The 24,841-nt window shown below is 43.0% G+C and overlaps 1 protein-coding gene and 1 pseudogene across 1 annotated transcript in view; one reads left to right on the top strand and one right to left on the bottom strand.

The window, feature by feature from the left end:
• Positions 1–24,841, top strand: part of LOC126215281 (carbonic anhydrase 1-like) — a 120,955-nt gene that overhangs the window by 37,949 nt on the left and 58,165 nt on the right. Inside the window, exon 3 of the mRNA XM_049941970.1 lies at positions 18,410–18,574. Within this exon, the coding sequence (XP_049797927.1) occupies positions 18,410–18,574 (165 nt within the window). The remainder of the gene's footprint in view (positions 1–18,409; positions 18,575–24,841) is intronic.
• Positions 3,217–3,334, bottom strand: LOC126215558 (5S ribosomal RNA; annotated as a pseudogene).

Here is a 24,841-nt window from a genome sequence, read left to right on the forward strand (position 1 = left end):
TGGACAGCAAAACCATTGCTGCCTGTTAATGCTTTAGAAGGTCTTAAAGTTTCATTGGCGGTAGGCTATAATACAAAATATCTAATACATAATTAGGATCTACTTCCAGTGGCGTAACAACACCCGTGAACATATGCTACGAACCGCTGAGAGCTTTGGCCGCACATGGGTTTGTTTACATCAGGGTCGTTCTTACAATGAAAAGACGGCATCGAATTGTTACGCGTAACGTTAACTGTGTCAGTGCGTGAGAAACAGCATGCTGTAATCGAGTTTCCAGCCGCAGAAGAGTTCTTCCACACACGGATCTCCTTCAGCACGATAATGCCAGACCACACACAGCGCTAAACGTAAATGTCGTGTAACTAGGGCCTCCCACCGGGTAGACCGTTCGCCGGGTGCAAGTCTTTGGATTTGACGCCTCGTCGGCAACTTGCGCGTCGATGGGGATGAAATGATGATGATTAAGACAACACAACACCCAGTCCCTGAGCGGAGCAAATCTCCGACCCAGCCGGGAATCGAACCCGGGCCCTTAGGATTGACATTCTGTCGCGCTGACCACTCAGCTACCAGGGGCGGACAGCGACATCTGCAACACTCCGATTACTTGGGTTCAGTGTCGTCGATCATCTTCCACACAGTCCCACCTTGGTCCCATCCCTTTTCACCTGTTCTCAAAACTTAAAGAACACCTTCGAGGACTTCACTTTGAAAGTGATGAAGAGGTGCAAGCAGAGATGAGGTTGTGGCTTCTTCAGCGAAGTCAGACATCCTACAGTAACGAACCAACAAACTGAGCTCTCGTTGGGAGAAGATTGTTGGTTTTCAGGGTGACTATGCTGAGAAATACGTATGTAGACGTGAAAAATAGCGATGTAGAATGTCGATAAAGCTTTTATTTAAAAAGTTTTTAGCGTTTTCACATATATACGAGGGTCGTTCAATAAATAATGCCCACATTTTTTTAAAAAGCCATTAGCAAACATAGACAAACGTCCTTGTTGGTGCTTCATGTTTGATGTTTTTTCCGTGCGCCGGTGAAGTTTCGAACCGTTCGGCCAGATGGCAGAGCTGTAGTACATCGTCAAAATGGCGCCTACATACGACTCGTGCTTCAAGCTGCGTGCAGTTATTGAATTCTGAGTGCAAAATAAATAAATAAATAAAAATAAAAAAAGAAATCGTGGGGAACATCCATCAAAATTTTGTGTGCAGTGTATGGCGATGCTGCAGTTGATAGAAGTACAGTTGGGCGATGGGTAAAGAAAGTTACAGCTTCACGAAAAGCTGAAACAGAGCTCTGTGATCATCCACGCTCGGGACGTCCTGTTACAGCCTCTGCTCCAGACATGCTGAATCGTGCGAATGCCATTATTCGTGCCAACAGCCACTTGAAGATTCTCTACTGGAAAAACACTTAGAAGATGACGAGAGTGTCAGTCACGCAGTGAAAACATGGCTACACCTAGAAGACGAGAGCTTTTACCAGCAGGGAATACATGCTCTTCCACTATGTTGGCGTACGGCCATAGAGCGTGATGGAGACTACGTAGAAAAATAGGACATGAACAAGCCATGTTGATGTATATTGTCAGCAAATCCTGACTCTTAACAATGAATATGTTATGAGAAAAAAATGTGGGCGATTATTAATTGAACGACCATCGTAATTTGGTATCATTACTTTTCAGCACGCTCTCAGACAAAAACTACAGGTCTACTAGGTGTGACATAAAGGACATCATCTGAACTTGTCTCCAATCGTGCAGGGCAGGGTTTTGAAACTATGTGTCGCAGCTGCTCATTGGCGTCGGTGTCTTAAAGTAGGGGTGCTGTGTTGCTTTCATAAAATTAATGTAGCTTCTTTCTGAATAAGGAAATAACGTGTGTGATGGTAGTGATAGCAGGCAAGTACGATGTTTTATTCATGATCGCAATACAACGTATTATACCTCAAGCTTTTGGCTACAAAACCCAATTTTTCAACACAATCTACGAACGGATTACGGTCCTTATAAACGATAGTCGCACAAACAGGGTTTTTGCTTCGTTTTCTTGATAAAAACTTCGTATCTGTAAATTAGGGGGTGCCGTAACGACATAACAGGATGCGAAATGCATCGCGTGATGAATGAAACACTAAAAGCAGTGACTGAAGGCGTTTTTTAATTCATACCTGGAGTGTATTGACTACAGTCATGTTTGAAGCTGCAAAATATGGATAAAACTAAATTTTTTTTCGTTTTTCTTTACTCGAATTTTTATGTTTACAAATTGCAACACTTCTAAACTTTTCACGCTAATTAAGGTCACAGAAGCATGGTCTTTTCCGAAATGTACTTTTGACCAAAAACAGATTCTGGTAGCTGGAGTCTAAGATTTTTATTAATGAGGCCTTTTGCGTTCTTAAGGAGATATTTCCATAGAAACTTTTACGCGTTAACGTGTATTTCTTTACATCTAACTGAGAACTGAAATACCAGTTACAAAGATTAAGCTTTAAATTTTTTTTAATGTAACGAAATATTTCCTTAAATATTTTCATCTCCTATTTCACCCTATTAGGGGTTGGATTTCTAACAGAGAAGCCACATTTAAATTATCATAGATTTAACTTCAAAATATTTTCATAAAACATCTCATCCCCTGCTTCACCTTCTTAGTGGTTGAATTTCCAAAAACAATGAAACACGTATTTTTTATTTGTAACCGATAAGTCAAATATCAGTTTTCATAGATGTAACTTTAAAAAAATTTTAGTAGTTCTTTAATAATGATACATTTTCAAAAAGACGTTCACCCACTATTTTATCCACATAGGGTTAAATTTCCAATAATGCTGAAACACATATTTATTTCTGACCCAGTAATCAAATACTACTTTCGAATTTCTAGCTTCAAAACTACGTTAACAGCGACATATTTTAAAAAAGCCTTCATCCCCAATTTCACCCCCTTAGGGATGGAATATTGGAAAGTCTCTTCCGAAACGACGCCTATAGTATAAGATTAGCACTCCGTCGTCAGGCCACGAGTGGCCTACCGGGACCATCCGACCGCCGTGTCATCCTCAGTGGAGGATGCGGGTAGGAGGGGCGTGGCGTCAGCACACCGCTCTCCCGGTCGTTATGATGGTATTCTTGACCGAAGCCTCTTCTATTCGGTCGAGTAGCTCCTCAATTGGCATCACGAGGCTGAGTGCTCCCCGAAAAATGGCAACAGCGCACGGCGGCCTGGATGGTCACCCATCCAAGTGCCGACCATGCCCGACAGCGCTTAACTTCGGTGATCTCACGGGAACCGGTGTAACCACTGCGGCAAGGCTTTTGCCAATAAGATTAGCACCCTCTGCAAAATGTAACTTTGTTTATAGTTAATCGTACTTTGTGCAAAAAAGTCGATGCCCGAAGTATAGGACTATAAAAAAACACTCTGTTCATAAGAATAAACTTGATATAAACAAACACGAACGCAACGATTGGTCAGGAGCCGTAGCACACGTACACTGATATTTTACGCTCTTGGAAGTAGGCCCTACTTATGTATCAGATATATTATTACTAAGTTACGTTAGATGAAACTTTAAGTTATTATAATGTGTTAACAGCCATCATCGTTCTTGTTATCACGGTTTAGTTATGTAGTGTTTATTTCGAAATTTGTGTACAGTCACAGTCTCTATACCGTTGTGCTCTGACTGTCGTGCTGTTATTACGCAGTATGAAAATGAATGAGTCTGCTTCCCGTTCCGTAGCAAAACATGCGTGTGGAACACGGTTGAAACGTGCCGAGAAATAGGTGGTTCTTAACTATTCTCACAAAGTTAAAGAAAAATCGGAGTTGCAGTTTTCTGAGGGACAGTATTTGATACATTCGTGATACATATACACACCGAATGAATAGCCGAGTAGATTCCTAACCTAGTGCAGTTCATGGGTCGCGAGTTCAAGTCTCGCCTTAGCTACCTTTTTCTCGTTCAATTTGAAATACGTACATCTCGCAATTGTAAAATTCGTCATCATTTTTTATGAATAATCCACATCTACTTGTTTCTAATTACATATTGCACACGAAATTCCTGTTTTCATTTCTAGTATAAATTCTTAGTTACCGATATTTTATGAAAGATTGTTAAGAAAGGTTGCTTAAATTAAGAAAACATAACAATTTAAATTTTTAGGGCAAAAATCAAAATTCAAATACTCTTTATTTTGACTACGCCCACTGTTTTATACCACAGATATAGTCTCATATGTACCATTACAATATGAACCCAACAGAACTGATCTGGAGCCAAGTTAAGGGATTTTTCCCGAAAAATAACAAGACTGTTAAGCTGTCAGACGTACTGGAACTAACGCACGCAGCTTATTCACACGTCACAGCCGAACACTGGCGAGATACAGAACGGCACGTCATAAAAGGAGAGGAGAAAATGCGGCGCCAGGGTGGCTTCTCGAATTCTGTTGTTGATCGACTCGTTACTAACGTAGCGGATGACGGTTACAGAACTGGAATGTATTTCTCGGATTCAGATAAGGAAGGAGCTAAGAGATTATCAGACGACTGGCTGTAATTAATACCTTCAGTGACTTCAGTATTCGATCGTACGGTGAAGTCCCTGCAGTGCGCTTTTGCATCACACAGAACTCGCTCAGAAAAATTACCCTGTGTTTAAGTTAGGAGTTTTCGTCACTCTTGTTTGTAATGAGAATTCGATGTTAGGTGAGAACGAGAGTATTTTATGCTTTCTGTCTGGTCATCTAAGAGGCGTGCGGTAGAGCTGGAGTTTTGCCGAATATTATTTCATTCCCTTTAAAAATTAATTGACATTCGAAGCTATACTGTTTCTTTGCTCGTCTCTTTTTTACGTCTTAACTGAAACTGCTCACATCGTGCAGGTTATGGAGCTGCTGACTAGCTACTGCTGTCGAAGTGGTAAAGCTGTTGTACGCATTGTCGCTCAGTCGACGTGCGCGTTGAACACTGCATAAAACGTATCCTTACGCTCGTACTTGACTGTACTAGACGCAGCTTGGCATATGCTCAAAGTGAAACGAAATCCAATGAGATTCAAGCAAACGCGGAAGAATACAGGAGTAATGTTTACATCCGGTTTATTCCGATCATGGCCAGAGTATAGCAGCACCGTCATGCCATAGCAAAAGATTTTACCGAGAACCCGAGAAAATTCTGGTAGGCGGCCTCTGTGGGAGAGCGGTTCTAGGCGCTTCAGTCCGGAACCGCGCTGCTGCTACGGTCGCAGGTTCGAATCCTGCCTCGGGCATGGATGTGTGTGATGTCCTTAGGTTAGTTAGGTTTAAGTACACTACTGGCCATTAAAATTGCTACAGCACGAAGACGCGAAATTTAACTGACAGGAAGAAGATGCTGTGGTATGCAAATGATTAGCTTTTCACAGCATTCACACAAGGTTGGCGCCGGTGGCGACACTTACAACGTGCTGACGTGAGGAAAGTTTCCAACCGGTTTCTCATACACAAACAGCAGTTCACCGGCGTTGCCTGGTGAAACGTTGTTGTGATGCCTCGTGTAAGGAGGAGAAATGCGTGCCATCACGTTTCCGACTTTGATAAAGGTCGGATTGTAGGCTATCGCGAATGCGGTTTATCGTGTCGCGACATTGCTACTCGCGTTAGTCGAGATCCTATGACTGTTAGCAGATTATGGAATCGGTGGGTTCAGGAGGGTAATACGGAACGCCGTGCTAGATCCCAACGGCCTGGTATCACTAGCAGTCGAGATGAAAGGCATCTTATCCGCATGGCTGTAACGGATCGTGCAGCCACGTCTCGATCCCTGAGCCAACAGATGAGGAAGTTTGCAAGACAACAACCATCTGCAATAACAGTTCGACGACGTTCTCAGCAGCATGAACTATCAGCTCGCAGACCGTGGCTGCGGTTACCCTTGACGCTGCATCACAGACAGGACCACCTGCAATGGTGTACTCAACGACGAACCTGGGTGCACGAATGGCAAAACGGCATTTGTTCGGATGAATCAAGGTTCTGTTTACAGCATCATGATAGTCGCATCCGTGTTTGGCGACATCGCGATGAATGCACATTGGAAGCGTGTATTCGTCATCGCCGTACTGGCGTATCACCAGGCGTGATGGTATGGGGTGCCATTGGTTACACGTCTCGGTCACCTCTTGTTAGCATTGACGGCACTTTGAACAGGACATTACATTTCAGATGTGTTACGACCCGTCGATCTACCCTTCATTCGATCCCTGCGTAACCCTACATTTCAGCAGGATAATGCACGACCGCATGTTGCAGGTCCTTTACAGGCCTTTCTGGATACAGAAAATGTTCGACTGCTGCCCTGGCCAGCACATTCTCCAGATCTCTCACCAATTGAAAACGTCTGGTCAATGGTGGCCGAGCAACTGGCTCGTCACAATACGCCAGTCACTACTCTTGATGAACTGTGGTATCGTGTTGAAGCTGCATGGGCAGCTGTACCTGCACACGCCATCGAAGCTCTGTTTGACTCAATGCCCAGGCGTATCAAGGCCGTTATTACGTCCATAGGTGGTTGTTCTTGTTACTGATTTCTCAGGATCTATGCACCCAAATTGCGTGAAAATGTAATCACATGTCAGTTCTAGTGTTATACATTTGTCCGTTGAATACTCGTTTATCATCTGCATTTCTTCTTGGTGTAGCAATTTTAATGGCCAGTAGTGTAGTTCTAAGTCTAGGGGACAGATGACCTCAGATGTTAAGTCCCATAGTGCTCAGAGCCATTTGAACCAAAATTCTGGTCCTACGTAAAATCGCTAAGCGGGTCTTAGTCATTCGTGGAGGAGTATGGTGTGGCAACAGAAGACAACAAAACGAAAGCTTAAGTTTTAAATTTCGTTTTTAAGAAAACGTTCACACAGGAGAATAGTACAAACAAACAATCGCCTGACCATCGAACAGACTCCCATATGGACGGCATAGTAATAAACATCCCTGGCATAGAGAAACAACTGAGAGTGTTTAAAACAGACAAATCGCCAGATCTGGATGCAATCCCAGTTCTGTTTTACAGGGAGTACTATACGGCACCGGTCCCTTACCTAGCTTCCACATATCGCGTATCTCTTACCCAGTGACTCGAAAAAAGCACAGGTGACTCGTGTATATAACAAGGGTAAAAGAACTGACCCTCAAAATGGGGTTGCTGCAGAATTATTGAACATATTCTCAGTTCAAATATAATAAATTTTCTTGAGACAGAGAAGTTTATGTCCATGAACCAGCGTGGTTTTAGAAAGCATCACTCGCGCGAAACTCAGTTTACCCTTTTCTCATAAGATGTCCTGCTAACCAAGGTCAACGGGCAGATTTCAAATTCCTGGATCTCCGAAAAGCCTTCGACACGGTAGCCTACAGCAAACTGTTAACGAAGGCACGGCCATATGGAATAGGTTCCCGGAAAATGTGAGTGGCTCGAAGGTGTCTTAGGTAATAGAACCCAGTGCGTTGTTCTCGACGGCGAGTCTTCATGAGAGACACGGGAATTGTGGTAGAAACGTTCTTGTTCTCTATACACATCAATGATTTGGCGTACAGGGTGACCAGCAATCCGTGGCTCTTTGCTGATGATGGTGTGGTGTACGGGAAGGTGCCATGGTTGAGTGACCGTTGCGGCATACAAGATGATTTAGACAGAATTTCTAGTTGATGTGATGAATGGCAGCTAACTCTAAATGTAAGAAATTGTAAGTCAATGCAGATGAGTAGGAAAAAATAATCCCGTTGTCTTCGAATACAGCGTTAGTAGTATGCTATTTGACACAGTCGGGTCGATTAGATGCCTAGACGTAACGGTGCAAAGTGATATGAAGTGGAACGAACACATAATGGTGATATGAGGGGCGTTTGAAAAGTCCGTGCAAAAATAAAAACTACTTACGTGTTTGGGGTAAACCTTTTTTTCGACATATTCTCCTTTTAGACTTATACAATTCATCCAATGCTGTTCTAATTTGTTGATCCCTTCCGAATAACACGAATTCTCCAAGTCTGCAAAATAGCTATTAGTTGCTGCAATCACCTCCTCATTTGAATAAAATCCTTGTCCCGCCAGCCATTTCTTTAAATTGGGGAACAAATAGTAGTCCGAGGGAGCCAAGTCTGGAGAATAGGGGGCATGTGAAACGAGTTGGAATCCTATTTCCATTAATTTTGCGACCACAACTGCTGAGGTGTGTGCTGGTGCATTGTCGTAATGGAAAAGTCTTTTTTGCGGTCCAATCGGCGGCGTCTTTCTTGCAGCTCGGTTTTCGAACGGTCCACTAACGATAAATAATACGCACCTGTAATAGTTTTACCCTTTTCCAGGTAGCCGATGAGGATTATCCCTTGCGAATCCCAAAAGACAGTCACCGTAACCTTTCCGGCTGAAGGAATGGTCTTCGCCTTTTTTGGTGCAGATTCTCCCTTTGTAGCCCATTGTTTAGATTGTTGTTTGGTCTCAGAAGTAGAGTAATGTATCCATGTTTCATCCACAGTGACGAAACGACGCTTAGAGTCCTGCGGATTCTTCCTGAACAGCTGCAAACCATCCTTGCAACACTTCACACGATTACATTTTTGGTCAAACGTGAGCAATCGCGGAACCCATCTTGCAGATAGCTTGCTCATGTCCAAATGTTTATGCAAAATATTATGTACCCATTCATTCGAGATGCCCACAGCACTAGCAATCTCACGCACCTGAACTCTTCTGTCATCCATCACAGTATCATGGATTTTATCAATGATTTCTGGAGTCGTAACCTCCACAGGGCGTCCAGAACGTTCAGCATCACTTGTGCCCGTAAGGCCACTCCGAAAATTTTGAAACCACTTATAAACTATTCTAATCGAAGGTGCAGAGTCACCCTAATGTTTGTCGAGCTTCTCTTTAGTCTCCTGAGGCGTTTTGCCTTTCATAAAGTAATGTTTAATCACCACACGAAATTCCTTTTCGTCCATTTTTTGACAATCACTCGACTTCCTTGATTCACACGAATGCCAAACACAAAGAAATAGACAATATGGCTGAAACTTGGAGTGCGTTCTTCCAAAGATGCTACTAACCAAACATGACCTCGATACGCGCTGTTGGTGCCATCTCTCTGACTTTGCACGGACTTTTCAAACGCCCATCGTATTAGGGAAGGCGAATCTACACCTACTACATCTGCATACATACCCCACAAGCCACCGTACGGTGCGTGGCGGAGGGTACCATGTACCACTACTAGTCATCCCTCCCCTCTTCCTCTCGCGAATACAGCGTGGAAGAAACCACTGTCTGTTACCTCCGTATGAGCCCTAATTTCTCGCGTCTTCGCAGTTGTTACGAGCTATGTATGTTGGCCGCAGTACAATCATTCGGTAACCAGGTTGAAATGCCGATTCTCTAAATTTTCTCACTAGTGTTCCTCGAAAAGAACGTCGCCAGCGAAAAAAAAAAATCATTATCAACTGTATACCAGTAAGATTGTAACAATGAGAAGTCTTTTCTATTAGATTCAGAAGCATCTGACTGACCAACCCGCGGTGGGTTACTCTGTACTGTTAACGAAATAAATAAAATAAATAGATGATTCCCATTTCAGTTCTCCATTTGAGTTCCCGAAGCATCTCTGTAACACTTACGTGTTGTTTGGATCTACTGGTAACAAATATAACAGCCCGCCTCTGAATTGCTTCGATGTCTTCCTTCAGTCCGATCTGATACGGATCCCAAACACTCGAGCAGTACTCAAGAATAGGTCGCACCCGCATCCTACATGTGGCCTCCTTTACAGGTGAACCACTTTTTCCTAAACTTCTCCCAATAAACCCAAGTCGACCATTGGCCCTTCCCTTACACGATCCTCACATGTTCGTACCATTTCATATCGCTTTGCAACGTTACGCCCAGATATTTAAACGACTCCACGGTGTCAAGCAGGACACTAGTAATACTTCATCCTAACATTACAGGTTTGTTCTTCCTACTTCCTACTCATCAGCATTAACTTACATTTTACCACATTTTTTAGCTGCCATTAATCACGCCAACTACAAATTTTGTCTAAGTCGTTTTGTACCTTCATATAGTCACTCAACTTTGACACCTCACCGTACACAACAGCATCATCAGCAAATAACCCACCCTGTCCGCCAAAACATTTATGTATACAGAGAACAACAGCAGGCCCTATCACAGTTCCCTGGGCCACTCGTGACGTTACCCTTGTCTCTGATGAAACCCCGGCGTCGAGGACAACATACTGGGTGGAATGGTGGACTTCAGTTTATCGGGAGGATTTTAGAAAAATATGATTCACCTGTATAAGAGACTGTGTATAGGACACTAATGCGATGTATTCTTGAGTACTGATCGAGTGTTTGGGAGCTCCGTCAGGTCAGATTTTAGGAAGACATCGAAGCAATTCAGAGGTGGACTGCTGCGGTTGTTGCTGGTACGGCCCATCAGCATGCGAGTATTACGGAGATGCTTCGGGGTCCGTAATGGGAATCCCCGAAGGGAAGCCGGCGTTCTTTTGGAGTAGCACTGCTGGGAAAATTTATATAAACGACATTCGAACCTGACTGCAGAACGATACTGCTTCCAACATTTCGCGTAAGAACCATGAAGATAAGAGAAACTACGGCTCATACGGAGGCATATAGATAGTCGTTTTTCCCTCGCTCTGTTTGAGAGCGGAACAGGAAAGGAAATGACAAGTGGTGGTAGAAGGTCCCTACGCCATACATCGTGGGGTGTCTTGCGGAGTAAGTGTGTAGATGTATACACAGGCTCGAATTTCAAAAGATAAAGAACAAACGATAGACGTGTTATGGCGTTAGATCGTTGCGTCACCAAACAAGTCTCCGCCAAATTAAATTTAATTGCCAAAATTCATTTCCTACACATGGTTAACTCAGGAAAACTGAAAGGTAGATCATTTGACAAATAAAAGTGCAGTTTGAAAGAAATTGGACCTATTATTGTGGGCAACAAACTTACAACGGAGACACATGTGTACCGTACCGCTGCTGGGAGAGGTAGAAAGAGATAAATTACTGTCGTCTCTTGCGTATAAAAAGCAATTAAAACTTCGTAGAACATATATTATTATGTAAAATTTTGCAGAGATTAATTTTTCTGAAGTATTGGCGTTTTATAAGTGCAGTTTTTTTACTGTTCTTTTAGCGCTACTATTATAATTCCACAAACATATTAATTGAAGTCATGTTAGTAATTACTACGCAGAAGCCTATAAGAAGAAATATTACTTTGCAGCCATTTGAAAAGGTGCGCTACACCTTGGTATAAAAAGTTTGAAAACCGTTGGTGTAGGAAGAACATACATTAAATTTTAATAATACAAAGGAACAACCTGGTTTTAGAACTGGAAATGCCACAATGGTCCATTCCCAAGTCGAGAATAAACCATAGAACACGGCATTGAGTACGAATTACCACTTTGTCTGAGATTTAAACATTTTAGGATGTTTTTAATGTACATTCAAAAAGTACTGACGGCTCTTGGTAAATAAGAGTGTATTGAGCCAACGTGTGTTAGTACTCGTTTACAGAGTGAATTACAACTAATGATGTAAACTGACGTGGCTCGTAATACAGGGCGACAGTTATTGAACTGAAGGATGACATCGAAAAAGTACAAAGAGGGCAGCTCATTTTCTATTATCGCGAAATAGGAGAGATAGTGTCACAGACATGATACGTGAATTGCAGTGGAAATCATTAAAACAAAGGCGTTTTAGTTGCGACGGGATCTTCTCATGAAATTTCAATCACCAATTTTCTCCTCCGATTGCGAAAAAAATGGTTCAAATAGCTCTGAGCACTATGCGACTTAACTTCTGAGGTCATCAGTCGCCTAGAACTTAGAACTAATTAAACCTAACAAACCTAAGGACATCACACACATCCATGCCCGAGGCAGGATCCGAACCTGCGACCGTAGCGGTCGCTCGGCTCCAGACTGTAGCACCCAGAACCGCACGGCCACTCCGGCCGGCTCCGATTGCGAAAACTTTTTGTTGGCACCCACCTACATAGGAAGAAACGATCATCACGATAAAATAAGAGAAATCAGGGCTCGCACATAAAAATTTAAGTGCTCGTTTCTCCCACTCGCCGTTCGAGAATGGAACGGTAGAGGGACAGCTTGAAGGTGGTTCAGACACTTTATTGTGAATAGCAATCACGTAGATGTAGATATGATAAAAACATAAATTAGTTATAAACTACGGCGTGCACACGTGCACACGTAATTGCACTACAGATATTCAGATTTAGGTTATCACATGTTCGATATGCTCGCCATCAATGGCGTTGATGTGGCGCAGACGAATAGCGAAATTCTGCATGACCCGCTGAAGTGTCGGAACATCGATGCTGTCGATGACCTCCTGAATGGCTGTTTTCAGCTCAGCAATGGTTTTGTGACTACTGCTGTACACCTTGCCTTTAATACAGCCTCACAAAAAGGAATCGCATGTGTTCAGATCTGGAGAACACGGCGGCCAATCGAGGCCCATGCCAGTGGCCTCTAGGTACTCCAGAGTCGGAATGCGGTTCCTAGAGTGCTCCTCCAGGGCATCAAACACTCTCCTGCTTCGATGGGGTCGGGCTCCATCTTGCACGAACCACATTGTGTCGGACTCAGTGCCACTTTGTATAATGGGGATGAAATCATCGGTGTATCCGAGCGGTTCTAGGCGCTTCAGTCTGGAACCGCGCGACCGCTACGGTCACAGGATCAAATCCTGCCTCGGGCATGGATGTGTGTGATGTCCTTAGGTTAGTTAGGTTTAAATAGTTCTAAGCTCTAGGAGACTGATGAACTCAGATGTTAAGTCCCATAGTGCTCAGAGCCATTTAAACCATTTTGAACCATGAAATCATCTTCCAAAACCTGCATGTACCGTTAAGTAGTAAGCGTGCCATCGAGAAATATGTCACCGCTTATTACGTGACTAGACACTGCACACCACACTGTCAACCGCTGAGGGTGAAGACACTTCTCAACCGCGAAATGTGGATTCTGAATCCCACAAATGCGCCAGTTTTGTTTGTTGACGAACCCCTCCAAACGAAAATGGGCTTCGTCATTAACCAAACCACGCACGTGTGTAAACTACTTCCCATAATACCGCAAAGCCAGCTGGGCAGGTTGAATGTCCTAACGCAAACCGCTCAGATGATGATGATGATGCTGAAGTCCCATACTCCTTCACAGAGCATAGGGGAGCAATGCGGGAGACCTGCACCGTCGTACCAGGTAAGGTCCTAATGGAGGTGGTTTGCCATTGTCTTCCTCCGAGCATACTGGGGACGAACGATGATGATGAAGACGACACAATAACTCCCAGTCATCTCGAGGCAGGTGAAAATCCCTGACCGCGCCGGGAATCGAACCCGGAACCCCGAGCTCGGGAAGCGAGAACGCTACCGCGAGACCACGAGCTGTGGACAACTGCTCAGAAGCTATGACGATTTTATTTAGTCCAATAATTGTCACCTTGTATGTTAAAACTCCGCCCGAACAGGCCATGAAGGCCCAACGGTACCGACCGACCGCCGTGTCATCCTCAGTCTGCATGCGTCAATGGATGCGGATATGAAGGGGCATGTGGTCAGCACACCGCTCTACCGACCGTATGTCAGTTTACGAGACTGGGACCGCTACTTCTCAGTCAGGTAGCTCCTCAGTTTGCCTCACAAGAGCTGAGTGCACTCCGCTTGCCAACAGCGCTTGGCAGACTGGATGGTCATCCATCCTAGTGCTAACCCATCCCGACAGCGCTTAGTTTAAGTGATCTGATGGGAACCGGTGTTACCACTGCAGCAATGCCGTTGTGCACCCTGTATACAAGGGGCAGCCAAATGAAAAGCAAACACCCACCACAACAGCACCATGGAATGGTTGCATTCAAAACTAATCACCACACGTATTAAGAAATTTATCCCATTGGGAGACAAGACGATCTAATCCTGTTTCGTAGAACACGGGCGGATGCTGGCGGATCCACAACCGCTCCCACTCTTGCATTTCTTCGCCCGACTAAAGGAGACATCCAATTCGATTCTACACAGGGTACGCGAAAGAACTTGCCCCCCTTCTAACAGCCGTGTACCGCAAGTCCCTAGAGGAACGGAAGGTTACAAATGATTGGAAAAGAGCACAGGTAGTCCCAGTCTTCAAGATGGGTCGTCGAGCAGATGCGCAAAACTATAGACCCATATCTCTGACATCGATCTGTTGTTGAATTTTAGAACATGTTGTTTGCTCGCGTATCATGTCATTTCTGGAAACCCAGAATCTACTCTGTAGGAATCAACATGGATTCCGGAAACAGCGGTCGTGTGAGACCCAACTCGCTTTATTTTGTTCATGAGACCCAGACAATATTAGGTACAGGCTCCCAGGTAGATGCCATTTTCCTTGACTTCCGGAAGCCGTTCGATACAGCTCCGCACTGTCGCCTGATAAACAAAGTAAGAGCTGTGTGGCTGGATTGAAGAGTTTTTGGCAAACAGAACACAGCATGTGGTTCTCAATGGAGGGACGTCTTCAGACTTTAAAATAACCTCTGGCGTGCCACAGGGGAGTGTTATGAGACCATTGCTTTTCACAATATATATAAATGACCTAGTAGATAGTGTCGGAAATTTCATGCGGCTTTTCGCGGATGATGCTGTAGTATACAGAGAAGTTGCAGCATTAGAAAATTGCAGCGAAATGCAGGAAGATCTGCAGCGGATAGGCACTTGGTGCAGGGAGTGGCAACTGACCCTTAACGTAGACAAATGTAATGTATTGCGAATACATAGAAAGAAGGATCCTTTATTGTATGATTATATGATAGCGGAACAAACACTGGTAGCAGTTACTTCTGTAAAATATCTGAGAGTATCCGTGCGGAACGATTTGAAGTGAAATGATAATATAAAATTAATTGTTGGTAAGCGGGTGCCACGTTGAGATTAATTGGGAGAGTCCTTAGAAAATGTAGTCCATCAACAAAGGAGATGGCTTACAAAACACTCGTTCGACCTATACTTGAGAATTGCTCATCAGTGTGGGATCCGTACCAGGTCGAGTTGACGGAGGAGATAGAGAAGATCCAAAGAAGAGCGGCGCGTTTCGTCACAGGGTTATTTGGTAAGCGTGATAGCGTTACGGAGATGTTTAGCAAACTCAAGTGGCAGACTCTGCAAGAGAGGCGCTCTGCATCGCGGTGTAGCTCGCTGTCCAGGTTTCGAGAGGGTGCGTTTCTGGATGAGGAATCGAATATATTGCTTCCCCCTACTTATACCTCCCGAGGAGATCACGAATGTAAAATTAGAGAGACTCGAGCGCGCACGGAGGCTTTCCGGCAGTCGTTCTTCCCGCGAACCATACGCGACTGGAACAGGAAAGGGACGTAATGACAGTGGCACGTAAAGTGCCCTCCGCCACACACTGTTGGGTGGCTTGCGGAGTATAAATGTAGATGTAGATGTCTTTCTTCCACACGGTGAAAGGTCCGGCTGTGTGGAACACACTGCAGTGTTCCCAACCACATCGCTGAAGCGTAGCCTTCACCCGATTGCCAGTGCTGGGGTGGGCGTCATCGTGCAACAGGATGATTCCGTCCGACAGCATTCCTGGCCGTTTAGACTTTGTGGCACATCACAGTTTCTGCAAACTGTCTTCACAACACTGCACATTGGTTGTGGTTCCTCGATGAATAGAAGGCCCCTGTAGTAGAAGAAGAAAACCTCCGTGTCCTCAGTGGAATCTGCGTGAACAGTTTTGAATTTGATTTGTGGGAGAGCTGTGGGATGTTTCCACTGTTTGCTTTGCCGTTTGTACCCAGGTTCGAAATGGTGGCGCCAAGTGAAGTCATCTTGATCTTACCATAACTTACGTGAACAGTTTGGATTTGTTTGGCGGGGAAGATGTGGAATGTTTCCACCGTTGGCTTTGCCATTTATCCTTGGGTTTTGGGAATGCTTTTTTTAGGGTCATCAGTCTTATGACTGATATGAATTCCTCTCCTGTGCCAACCTCTTCATCTCAGAGAAGCACTTGCAACCTACGTCCTCAATTATTTGCTGGATGTATTCCAATCTCTGTCTTCCTCTACTGTTTTTGCCCTCTACAGCTTCCTCTAGTACAATGGAAGTAATTCCCTGATGTCTTAACATATGTCCTATCGTCCTGTCCCTTCTCCTTGTCAGCGCTCCACATGTTCCTTTCCTCTCCGATTCTGCGCAGAATTTCTTCCATTCCTGCTGTCAGTCGGAATCATCCACGATTATGCCCACCTCCACACTGCCAATGGGACGAAAGCTACGCTTCAGCGATTAGGTTGGGAAACACTTCAGCATCCCCGGTACAGTCATGGACGTCGATTTCAGTCGGACGAGACAGAGCAAGAGTGGGTTAAGTTGTGGAACTGTCAGCGGTCGACTGCGTTCTACAAAACAGGAACTGATGGTCTGGACTCCCAGTGGGATAAATGCCTTAACTTGTGCGGTGATAACTTTTGAATGAAACCATTCCATGGTCCGACTGTGGCTCGTGTTTAGTTTTCATTTGACTGCCCTCGAATGACAAAAGATGCAAAAATCTTCCAGTGAACTTGGGTCCCCAAATGAGACAATTTCAAACACGTGGTTACGAGAGACCACTGTACCAGTCAGTATGAGCCAGTAAACCCAAATTCTTGAAATACTCTGTCTGCTATCAGATTCGATGTGACTTCGCTAGTAGAAGTGGACACTGAAGTCCCACTTCAAATTGCTCTGATTAAAGGTGCATATGCAGCGCCCTCAAGGGCTGTATTCAGTGGCACCTGGGTGCAGTATGCGTGTACTGAGAAGTTGCAGTGTAAGCGATTCATCTGTTGTGGTCATCAGCGACCAGATGGAGCTCAGGAGGCCTGTCTCTGTGGTCTCTGTTTTGACTTTGCAGGCAGTAACTGTACTGAGCTTAGAGATGAACAAACGGTTCAGACATTCATTCTAGGGTAGAACCACGCCCCGTCGACGAGTAACGTACTCCTGTTGGACAGCTTCAACCATTTGAACGGGATCGCATAGTGAACCTGCGGAAGCTGAAAGGACGAATTAAAGGGTTATCAAATGGCTGGAAATGACACAGCTATGGAAATATTCCCGGTTATTGTGCCGTGGTCGAATGCATTTCACATTTAAACCCAAAGTTTCGTCCCCACCTGCGGAGGACGTTTTTCGAGGGGAATCGTCGCTTCTTTGAGTTTCTGAGTCACATCCTGGCTCCCTACTGACTGCAGCACAATTCCTTTTTACTCGTGCTTCCGCGCAGTGGCATGACGTCACATGTTTTGAATGCCTGGTCACAACTGATCGTTGTCGGTTGTCTTCCTCCGCAGTTGCTGCTACCCCATGGTTCAAGGCATAATAATCCGGAATATTTTATTAACTGTGGAACTGATGAATTGTTGAACATGTTGGATAAAACGTATCACTGGTGTGCCGCTGATTTCAAAAATGGTTAAAATGGCTCTGAGCACTATGGGACTTAACATCCGAGGTCATCAGTCCCCTAGAACTTAGAACTACATGAACCTAACTAACCTAAGGACATCACACACATCCATGCCCGAGGCAGGGTTCGAACCTGTGCCTGTAGCGGCCGAGCGGTTCCAGTCTGAAGTGCCTAGAACCGCTCGGCCACACTGGCCGGCCCCTGATTTCAACAGTAGTCTGTGCAGCATTCCCACACCTGTAGACATAGGTTTTGAACGTCCACGTAGTACAAATAAGCATCAAGGTCGACACACTATGATGGCAGCAGTGGGTGACTGAACATCGTCCATGTATGGAATATGGGCCCATGTTGCACCTGGTGGGTTGTTAGGCACCACTGGCAACCATGTGCTTTCAGTGGGGTTAAGGTCACGTTTGCCTCTGGCCGGCTAACAGTGACACCATGATACTGCCAAGCACAGCTACTCTCGTGTCTTCAAAGGGTCGACTGGAGACTGGAAAGCTGCTCAGTTCTCTTTAGTGATGAGAGTAGTCTCTGGCTGCATGTGAGTGACGGATGTATAGCTGTATGGTATAGATCTGTGAGCTGCCTATTCCAGAGTGCATTCGCATACGACACCCAGTCCTCATCCCAGGTTTCATGGTAGGGGAGCGGTGCATCAGTCACAACTCGCAGCCACATTTCCTGCAGATTGGAGTAACCAGTGTCAACTACATTGCACTGGTTGTTATCGGCATGCTGTCAAATCCTTGACAGGAAGATGATGTGGGTTTTCTAAGTCGATGGAATGTGGTTGTTATCCTGTATCTGTCATTTGCAAGGTAGTCATGTATAAGTGGTTTCCTGGTGTTGTAGGTCCGGACCACTGGGCAGAGCTGTATCCCATGTGCGGAGGGAGTCGGCAGAGCCCGGTCAACATCCAGGAGGACCGCACAAAGAAAACGTCTTCCCCGGCACTCTGGCTGTACTATCCTGGCTCCATCCCGTGGGAGGCCAACCTCACCAACAATGGACACACCGGTAAGCCTGCCGTAGGGTGACCAAAATAAAACTGTCCTGGAAAAATCTTTCATGCACCTTAAGGGGACATTGTACATGAAATTCGTTGAAATTTGACTTTTCTGTTTCCTACTCCATAATATACTTTGGACTTTCCTGAACATTTGGGAATATAATACATTAAAATCAGAAAATTGTGAGACCTTAAAAAAATATATTGAATGTTGATGTGTGACTGACTAAGCATATATTGCTGCAGTTGAGCAGTCATATCTTGGGAACTACACGGTCTAGAAGGCTGTGAATTGCTTTGTTTTGTCCTACTGCTACGTCTCAGATGTTGGCATTACGAATAAACAAATCAGTCCTAAAATCCAAGCTGGGTAACACAAGACTGTCTGATGGCAAGACAATAAAATGTGCTGGAATTATAACAGACAAAGTAATTGATAAAATACAGAAATATTATGGGAAAGCCATTAGAGATAACTGTGACAATTTAGAGGAGATGAAAAGAGCTGTGTGAAGCACTTTCTTTCATCGAATATCAACCAATGAAAATCTATGTCATGCTTTGTGTCCACCTCCACCAAACACTTGGTGTAAACATAGGCAAGCTGAATTTTCTGGCACCCTGCATGAATTAACGCATAAACATTCCCTTCCTTTGGCAGTAATGGAGGCAATCAAACCTATTTATGGAGATTGGCAAATCCTGAGCTACTAAAGAAGTGTTTACATGGGTAGACCCAGAATGTGAATGAGTCCTTCAATAATGTTGTGTGGTGCCATGTGCCTAAAAATGTATTTGTTGGCCTTAACAGTTAGCAATGTCTAATGCTTTAATAACTTTTAATGGTGGGAAATATGGAAGACGTAAGGTTCTGGAGAAGTTAGGGGTAAGATTGGGACAGAACACAGATAGACTGTGAGAACTGGAAGAGTTTCGTGTATGTGAAGCAGAAGACAAAAGAAGCAAGAAAGAAAAGGAGAAGGCAAGCACTGGGCTGTTGCGACACTGAAGAAGACACAGACTATGGGCCAGGGCAATTCTAGTGCATAAAAGACGCAGTAATCTAAGTCTGTATAAGAATTTGTAATAAAAAAGTTTTAAACCTCAATATCTCTGACCTACATTTTTTTGCAGTAAATGACCCATTTTCTAAAAAAAGTACTGATGGTAGAGACATGAAATATTCACAGCATGCCAAGTGTGAGATTCAACACATATGGAACCAGATATCCTGAGTTGTTTTGTTTTTGTGTTAATTTATTTACAAAATTCTGTCAAAAAATTGAGTGTTTGAAAAAAAAAAGATAACATGCCCAACAGTACAAATTTAGTAATAATTCTATTCACTGTATCTAGAAAGGTGTATACAATAATTATGGAAAATTGTAAGTTCATGTCTTAAAAATTTTCCAAGATAATGGGCCACAAAATAAGATAATTTAACATTTGCAGCATAGAACATACAATATCCCCTTAAGATAGGCAATCCGACTAACATCACCTGCCACAGGTGTGGATGTCTGTTGAGTTGCCTGTCTTAGGGCACATGATGTATGGGATCACTGCGAGAAATGCATGCTTCGACATAAATGTAGACACTAACCAAGCTTGCAGCTGGTGCTGCTGTATTGGACCATGGCTGCCAGCTGTGAAAGGTCTTCATTGCATTGCAACTGTCAGTCAAGGTCAGAACAGTGTGCTGTGTTGCAGCTGTGTGAGTTCGAATTTCGGCATATTGTTTGAGCTCGTATAGAGGGTGCTTCTGGAACCAAGACAGCCGAAGTGTTTGGTGTATCAAGGGGCACTGTATCCGAGATTTATACTCTGTAGAGGGCAAGCGAACACACATAATCCACTAAGTCACAATTCGGGCGGAAGTGTGAGGTTAGTGATCGTGTCAGACAGTCACTGAAGAGGATTGTGACGAAAAGTAAGGAGACGACAGCTGCAAAAGTTACTGCAGAAGTGAATGTCACAGTCATGCACATTGTCAGCGCCAAAACAATATGGAGGGACGCAAATGCCCGTAACAGGAGAATGTGGTACTGTGCCTAAACAACATAAATTGGATGATTTTGTAGGTTCTGTCTCACTAGCTCAATTATATAAAAAATAAAAAATTGGTCATTAATACTCACAATTTTGTTATTTTTCACAAAATTGGCCTCATTATCCAGAACCTACAAAATCATCCCACTATCCCTTGACCTAATAATTAATAATTATATTATGAACCATGGACCTTGCCGTTGGTAGGGAGGCTTGCGTGCCTCAACGATACAGATAGCCGTACCGTAGGTGCAACCACAATGGAGGGGTATCTGTTGAGAGGCCAGACAAACGTGTGGTTCCTGAAGAGGGGCAGCAGCCATTTCAGTAGTTGCAGGGGCAACAATCTGGATGATTGACTGATCTGGCCTTGTAATACTAACCAAAACGGCCTTGCTGTGCTGGTACTGTGAACGGCTGAAAGCAAGGGGAAACTACAGCCGTAATTTTTCCCGAGGGCATGCAGCTTTACTGTATGGTTAAATGATGATGGCGTCCTCTTGGGTAAAATACTTCAGAGGTAAAATAGTCCCCCATTCAGATCTCCGGGCGGGGACTACTCAAGAGGATGTCGTTATCAGGAGAAAGAAAACTGGCATTCTACGGATTGGAGCGTGGAATGTCAGATCCCTTAATCGGGCAGGTAGGTTAAAAAATTTGAAAAGGAAAATGGATAGGTTAAAGTTAGGTATAGTGGGAATTAGTGAAGTTCGGTGGCAGGAGGAATAAGACTTCTGGTCAGGTGAATACAGGGTTATAAATACAAAATGAAATAGGGGTAATGCAGGAGTAGGTTTAATAACGAATAAAAAAATAGGAGTGCGGGTAAGCTACTACAAACAGCATAGTGAACGTATTATGGTGGCCAAGATAGGCACGAAGTCCATGCCTACTACAGTAGTACAAGTTTATATGCCTACTAGCTCTGCAGATGACGAAGAAATTCAAGAAATGTATGATGAGATAAAAGAAATTATTCAGGTAGTGAAGGGAGACGAAAATTTAATAGTCATTGGTGACTGGAATTCGAGAGTAGGAAAAGGGAGAAAAGGAAACATAGTAGGTGAATATGGATTGGGGCTAAGAAAAGAAAGAGGAAGCCGTCTGTTAGAATTTTGCACAGAGCATAACTTAATCACAGCTAACACCTGGTTCAAGAATCATACAAGAAGGTTGTATACACGGAAGAATCCTGGAGATACTAAAAGGTATCAGATAGATTATACAATGGTAAGACAGAGATTTAGGAACCAGGTTTTAAATTGTAGGACATTTCCAGGGGCAGATGTGGACTCTGACCACACACTATTGGTTATGAACTGTAGATTAAAACGAAAGAAATTGCAAAAAGGTGGGAATTTAAGGAGATGGGACCTGGATAAACTGACTAAACCAGAGGTTTTACAGAGTTTCAGGGACAGCATAAGGGAACAACTGATAGGAATGGGGGAAAAGAAATACAGTAGAAGACGAATGGGTAGCTCTTAGGGATGAAGTAGTAAGGGAACTGAGGATCAAGTAGGTAAAAAGACGAGGGCTAGTAGAAATCCTTGAGTAACAGAAGAAATCTTGAATGTAATTGATGAAAGGAGAAAATATAAAAATGCAATAAATGAAGCAGGCAAAAAGGAATACAAACGTCTCAAAAATGAGATCGACAGAAAGTGCAAAATGGCTAAGCAGGCATGGCTAGAGGACAAATGTAAGGATGTAGAGGCTTATCTCACTAGGGGTAAGATAGATACAGCCTACAGGAAAATTAGAGAGACCTTTGGAGACAAGAGAGCCACTTATATGAATATCAAGAGCTCAGATGGAAACCCAGTTCTAACCAAAGAGGGGAAAGCAGAAAGGTGAAAGGATTATATAGAGGGTCTATACAAGGGCGATGTACTTCAGGACAATATTATGGAAATGGGAGAGGATGTAGATGAAGATGAAATGGGAGATACGATACTACGTGAAGAGTTTGACAGAGCACTGAAAGACCTGAGTCGAAACAAGGCCCCGGGAGTAGACAACATTCCATTAGAACTACTGATGGCCTTGGGAGAGCCAGTCCTGACAAAACTCTACCATCTGGTGAGCAAGATGTATGAGACAGGCGAAATACTCTCAGACTTTAAGAAGAATATAATAATTTCAATTCCAAAGAAAGCTGGTGTTGACAGATGTGAAAATTACCGAACTGTCGGTTTAATAAGTCACAGCTGCAAAATACTAACACGAATTATTTACAGACGAATGGAAAAACTGGTAGAGGCCAACCTCGGGGAAGATCAGTTAGGATTCCGTAGAAATGTTGGAACACGTGAGGCAATACTGACCCTATGACTTATCTTAGAAGAAAGATTAAGGAAAGGCAAACCTACGTTTCTAGCATTTGTAGACTTAGAGAAAGCTTTTAACAATGTTGACTGGAATACTCTCTTTGAAATTCTAAAGTTGGCACGGGTAAAATACAGGGAGTGAAAGACTATTTACAAATTGTACAGAAACCAGATGGCAGTTATAAGAGTCGAGGGGCATGAAAGGGAAGCAGTGGTTGGGAAGGGAGTGAGACAGGGTTGTAGCCTCTCCCCGATGTTATTCAATCTGTATATTGAGCAAACAGTAAAGGAAAAAAAATTCTGAGTAGGTATTAAAATCCAGGTAGAAGAAATAAAAACTTTGAGGTTCGCCAATGACATTGTAATTCTGTCAGAGACAGCAAAGGACTTGGAAGAGCAGTTGAACAGAATGGACAGTGTCTTGAAAGGAGGGTATAAGATGAACATCGGCAAAAGCAAAACGAGGATAACGGAATGTAGTCGAATTAAGTCGGGTGATGCTGAAGGAATTAGATTAGTAAATGAGACACTTAAAGTAGTAAAGGAGTTTTACTATTTGTGGAGCATAATAACTGATGATGGTCGAAGTAGAGTGGATATAAAATGTAGACTAGCAATGGCAAGAAAGGCATTTCTGAAGAAGAGAAATTTGTTAACATCAAGTATGGATTTGAGTGTCAGGAAGTCGTTTCTGAAAGTATTTGTATGGAGTGTAGCCATGTATGGAAGTGAAACGTGGACAATAAGTAGTTTGGACAAGAAGAGAATAGAAGCTTTCGAAATGTGGTGCTACAGAAGAATGTTGAAGATTAGGTGGGTAGATCACGTAACTAATGAGGAGGTATTGAATAGGATTGGGGAGAAGAGAAGTTTGTGGCACAACTTGACTAGAAGAAGGGATCGGTTGTTAGGACATGTCCTGAGGCATCAATGGATCACAAATTTAGCATTGGAGGGCAGTGTGGAGGGTAACAATCGTAGAGGGAGACCAAGAGATGAATACACTAAGCAGATTCAGAAGGATGTAGGTTGCAGTACGTACTGGGAGATGAAGAAGCTTGTACAGGATAGATTAGACTGGAGAGCTGCATCGAACCAGTCTCAGGACTGAAGATCACAACAAAAACAACACATTATAATAATAACTATAATAAAAAATCACTTATTTTACATAAATTTCCCATAGGTGAATGTGATACATTAAATATAATAAACATATCATATATGAAATTTATAAAATTATTTACTTTCTGCTTTAGCAGCCATAACATTATTAAGATTTGTTGTTTGTAAATGTTTTTTGGGGGGGAATACTTGTTTAAAGTTCTACTACATTCACAAGTAACTTTAATTTTCTGACATTCTTTGCAGAATTTTTTACATAAATATCTATGTACACTTGTTCGTTATTTATCTTTATTAAATTCCTCAATACTTTCTTAAATCATACATTAAGTACACTGTCTTAACTGTGGCTTAGTGTTGTACATTGAAAGAAAAGAAAATTAATGAGAAAAATAATTTTTTTAAAACATTTTACATTGTGAATATAAGTAAAAAACTAAAATGTATTAACTAGCTAACCCTGTATCATGAAATTCATTATTTCTATTTTTAAGTTTCTTCATTCCTGTATATTTTAATTTCATTTGTCCTTTTTCAATTATTTCAAAATCCAAATCATCAATTAATTTAGAAGATCTATTTGGTAAATTAACTTAAAAATCATTAATGAGTTCTAGACAAAGTAGTTCTCTGAATCTAGTGTTTAAATATTTACAGTTCGTTATGATATATAAAGCATTTTCCTCTAACACATTTACTTTTCTAATTTCTATAGAAATACTTGCATTATTTAGGTTCTTGATTGAAGTAGTTTCCATTTATATAGAAATA

This window comes from Schistocerca nitens, chromosome 12 (assembly GCF_023898315.1).
Source record: "Schistocerca nitens isolate TAMUIC-IGC-003100 chromosome 12, iqSchNite1.1, whole genome shotgun sequence".
NCBI lineage: Eukaryota > Metazoa > Arthropoda > Insecta > Orthoptera > Acrididae > Schistocerca > Schistocerca nitens.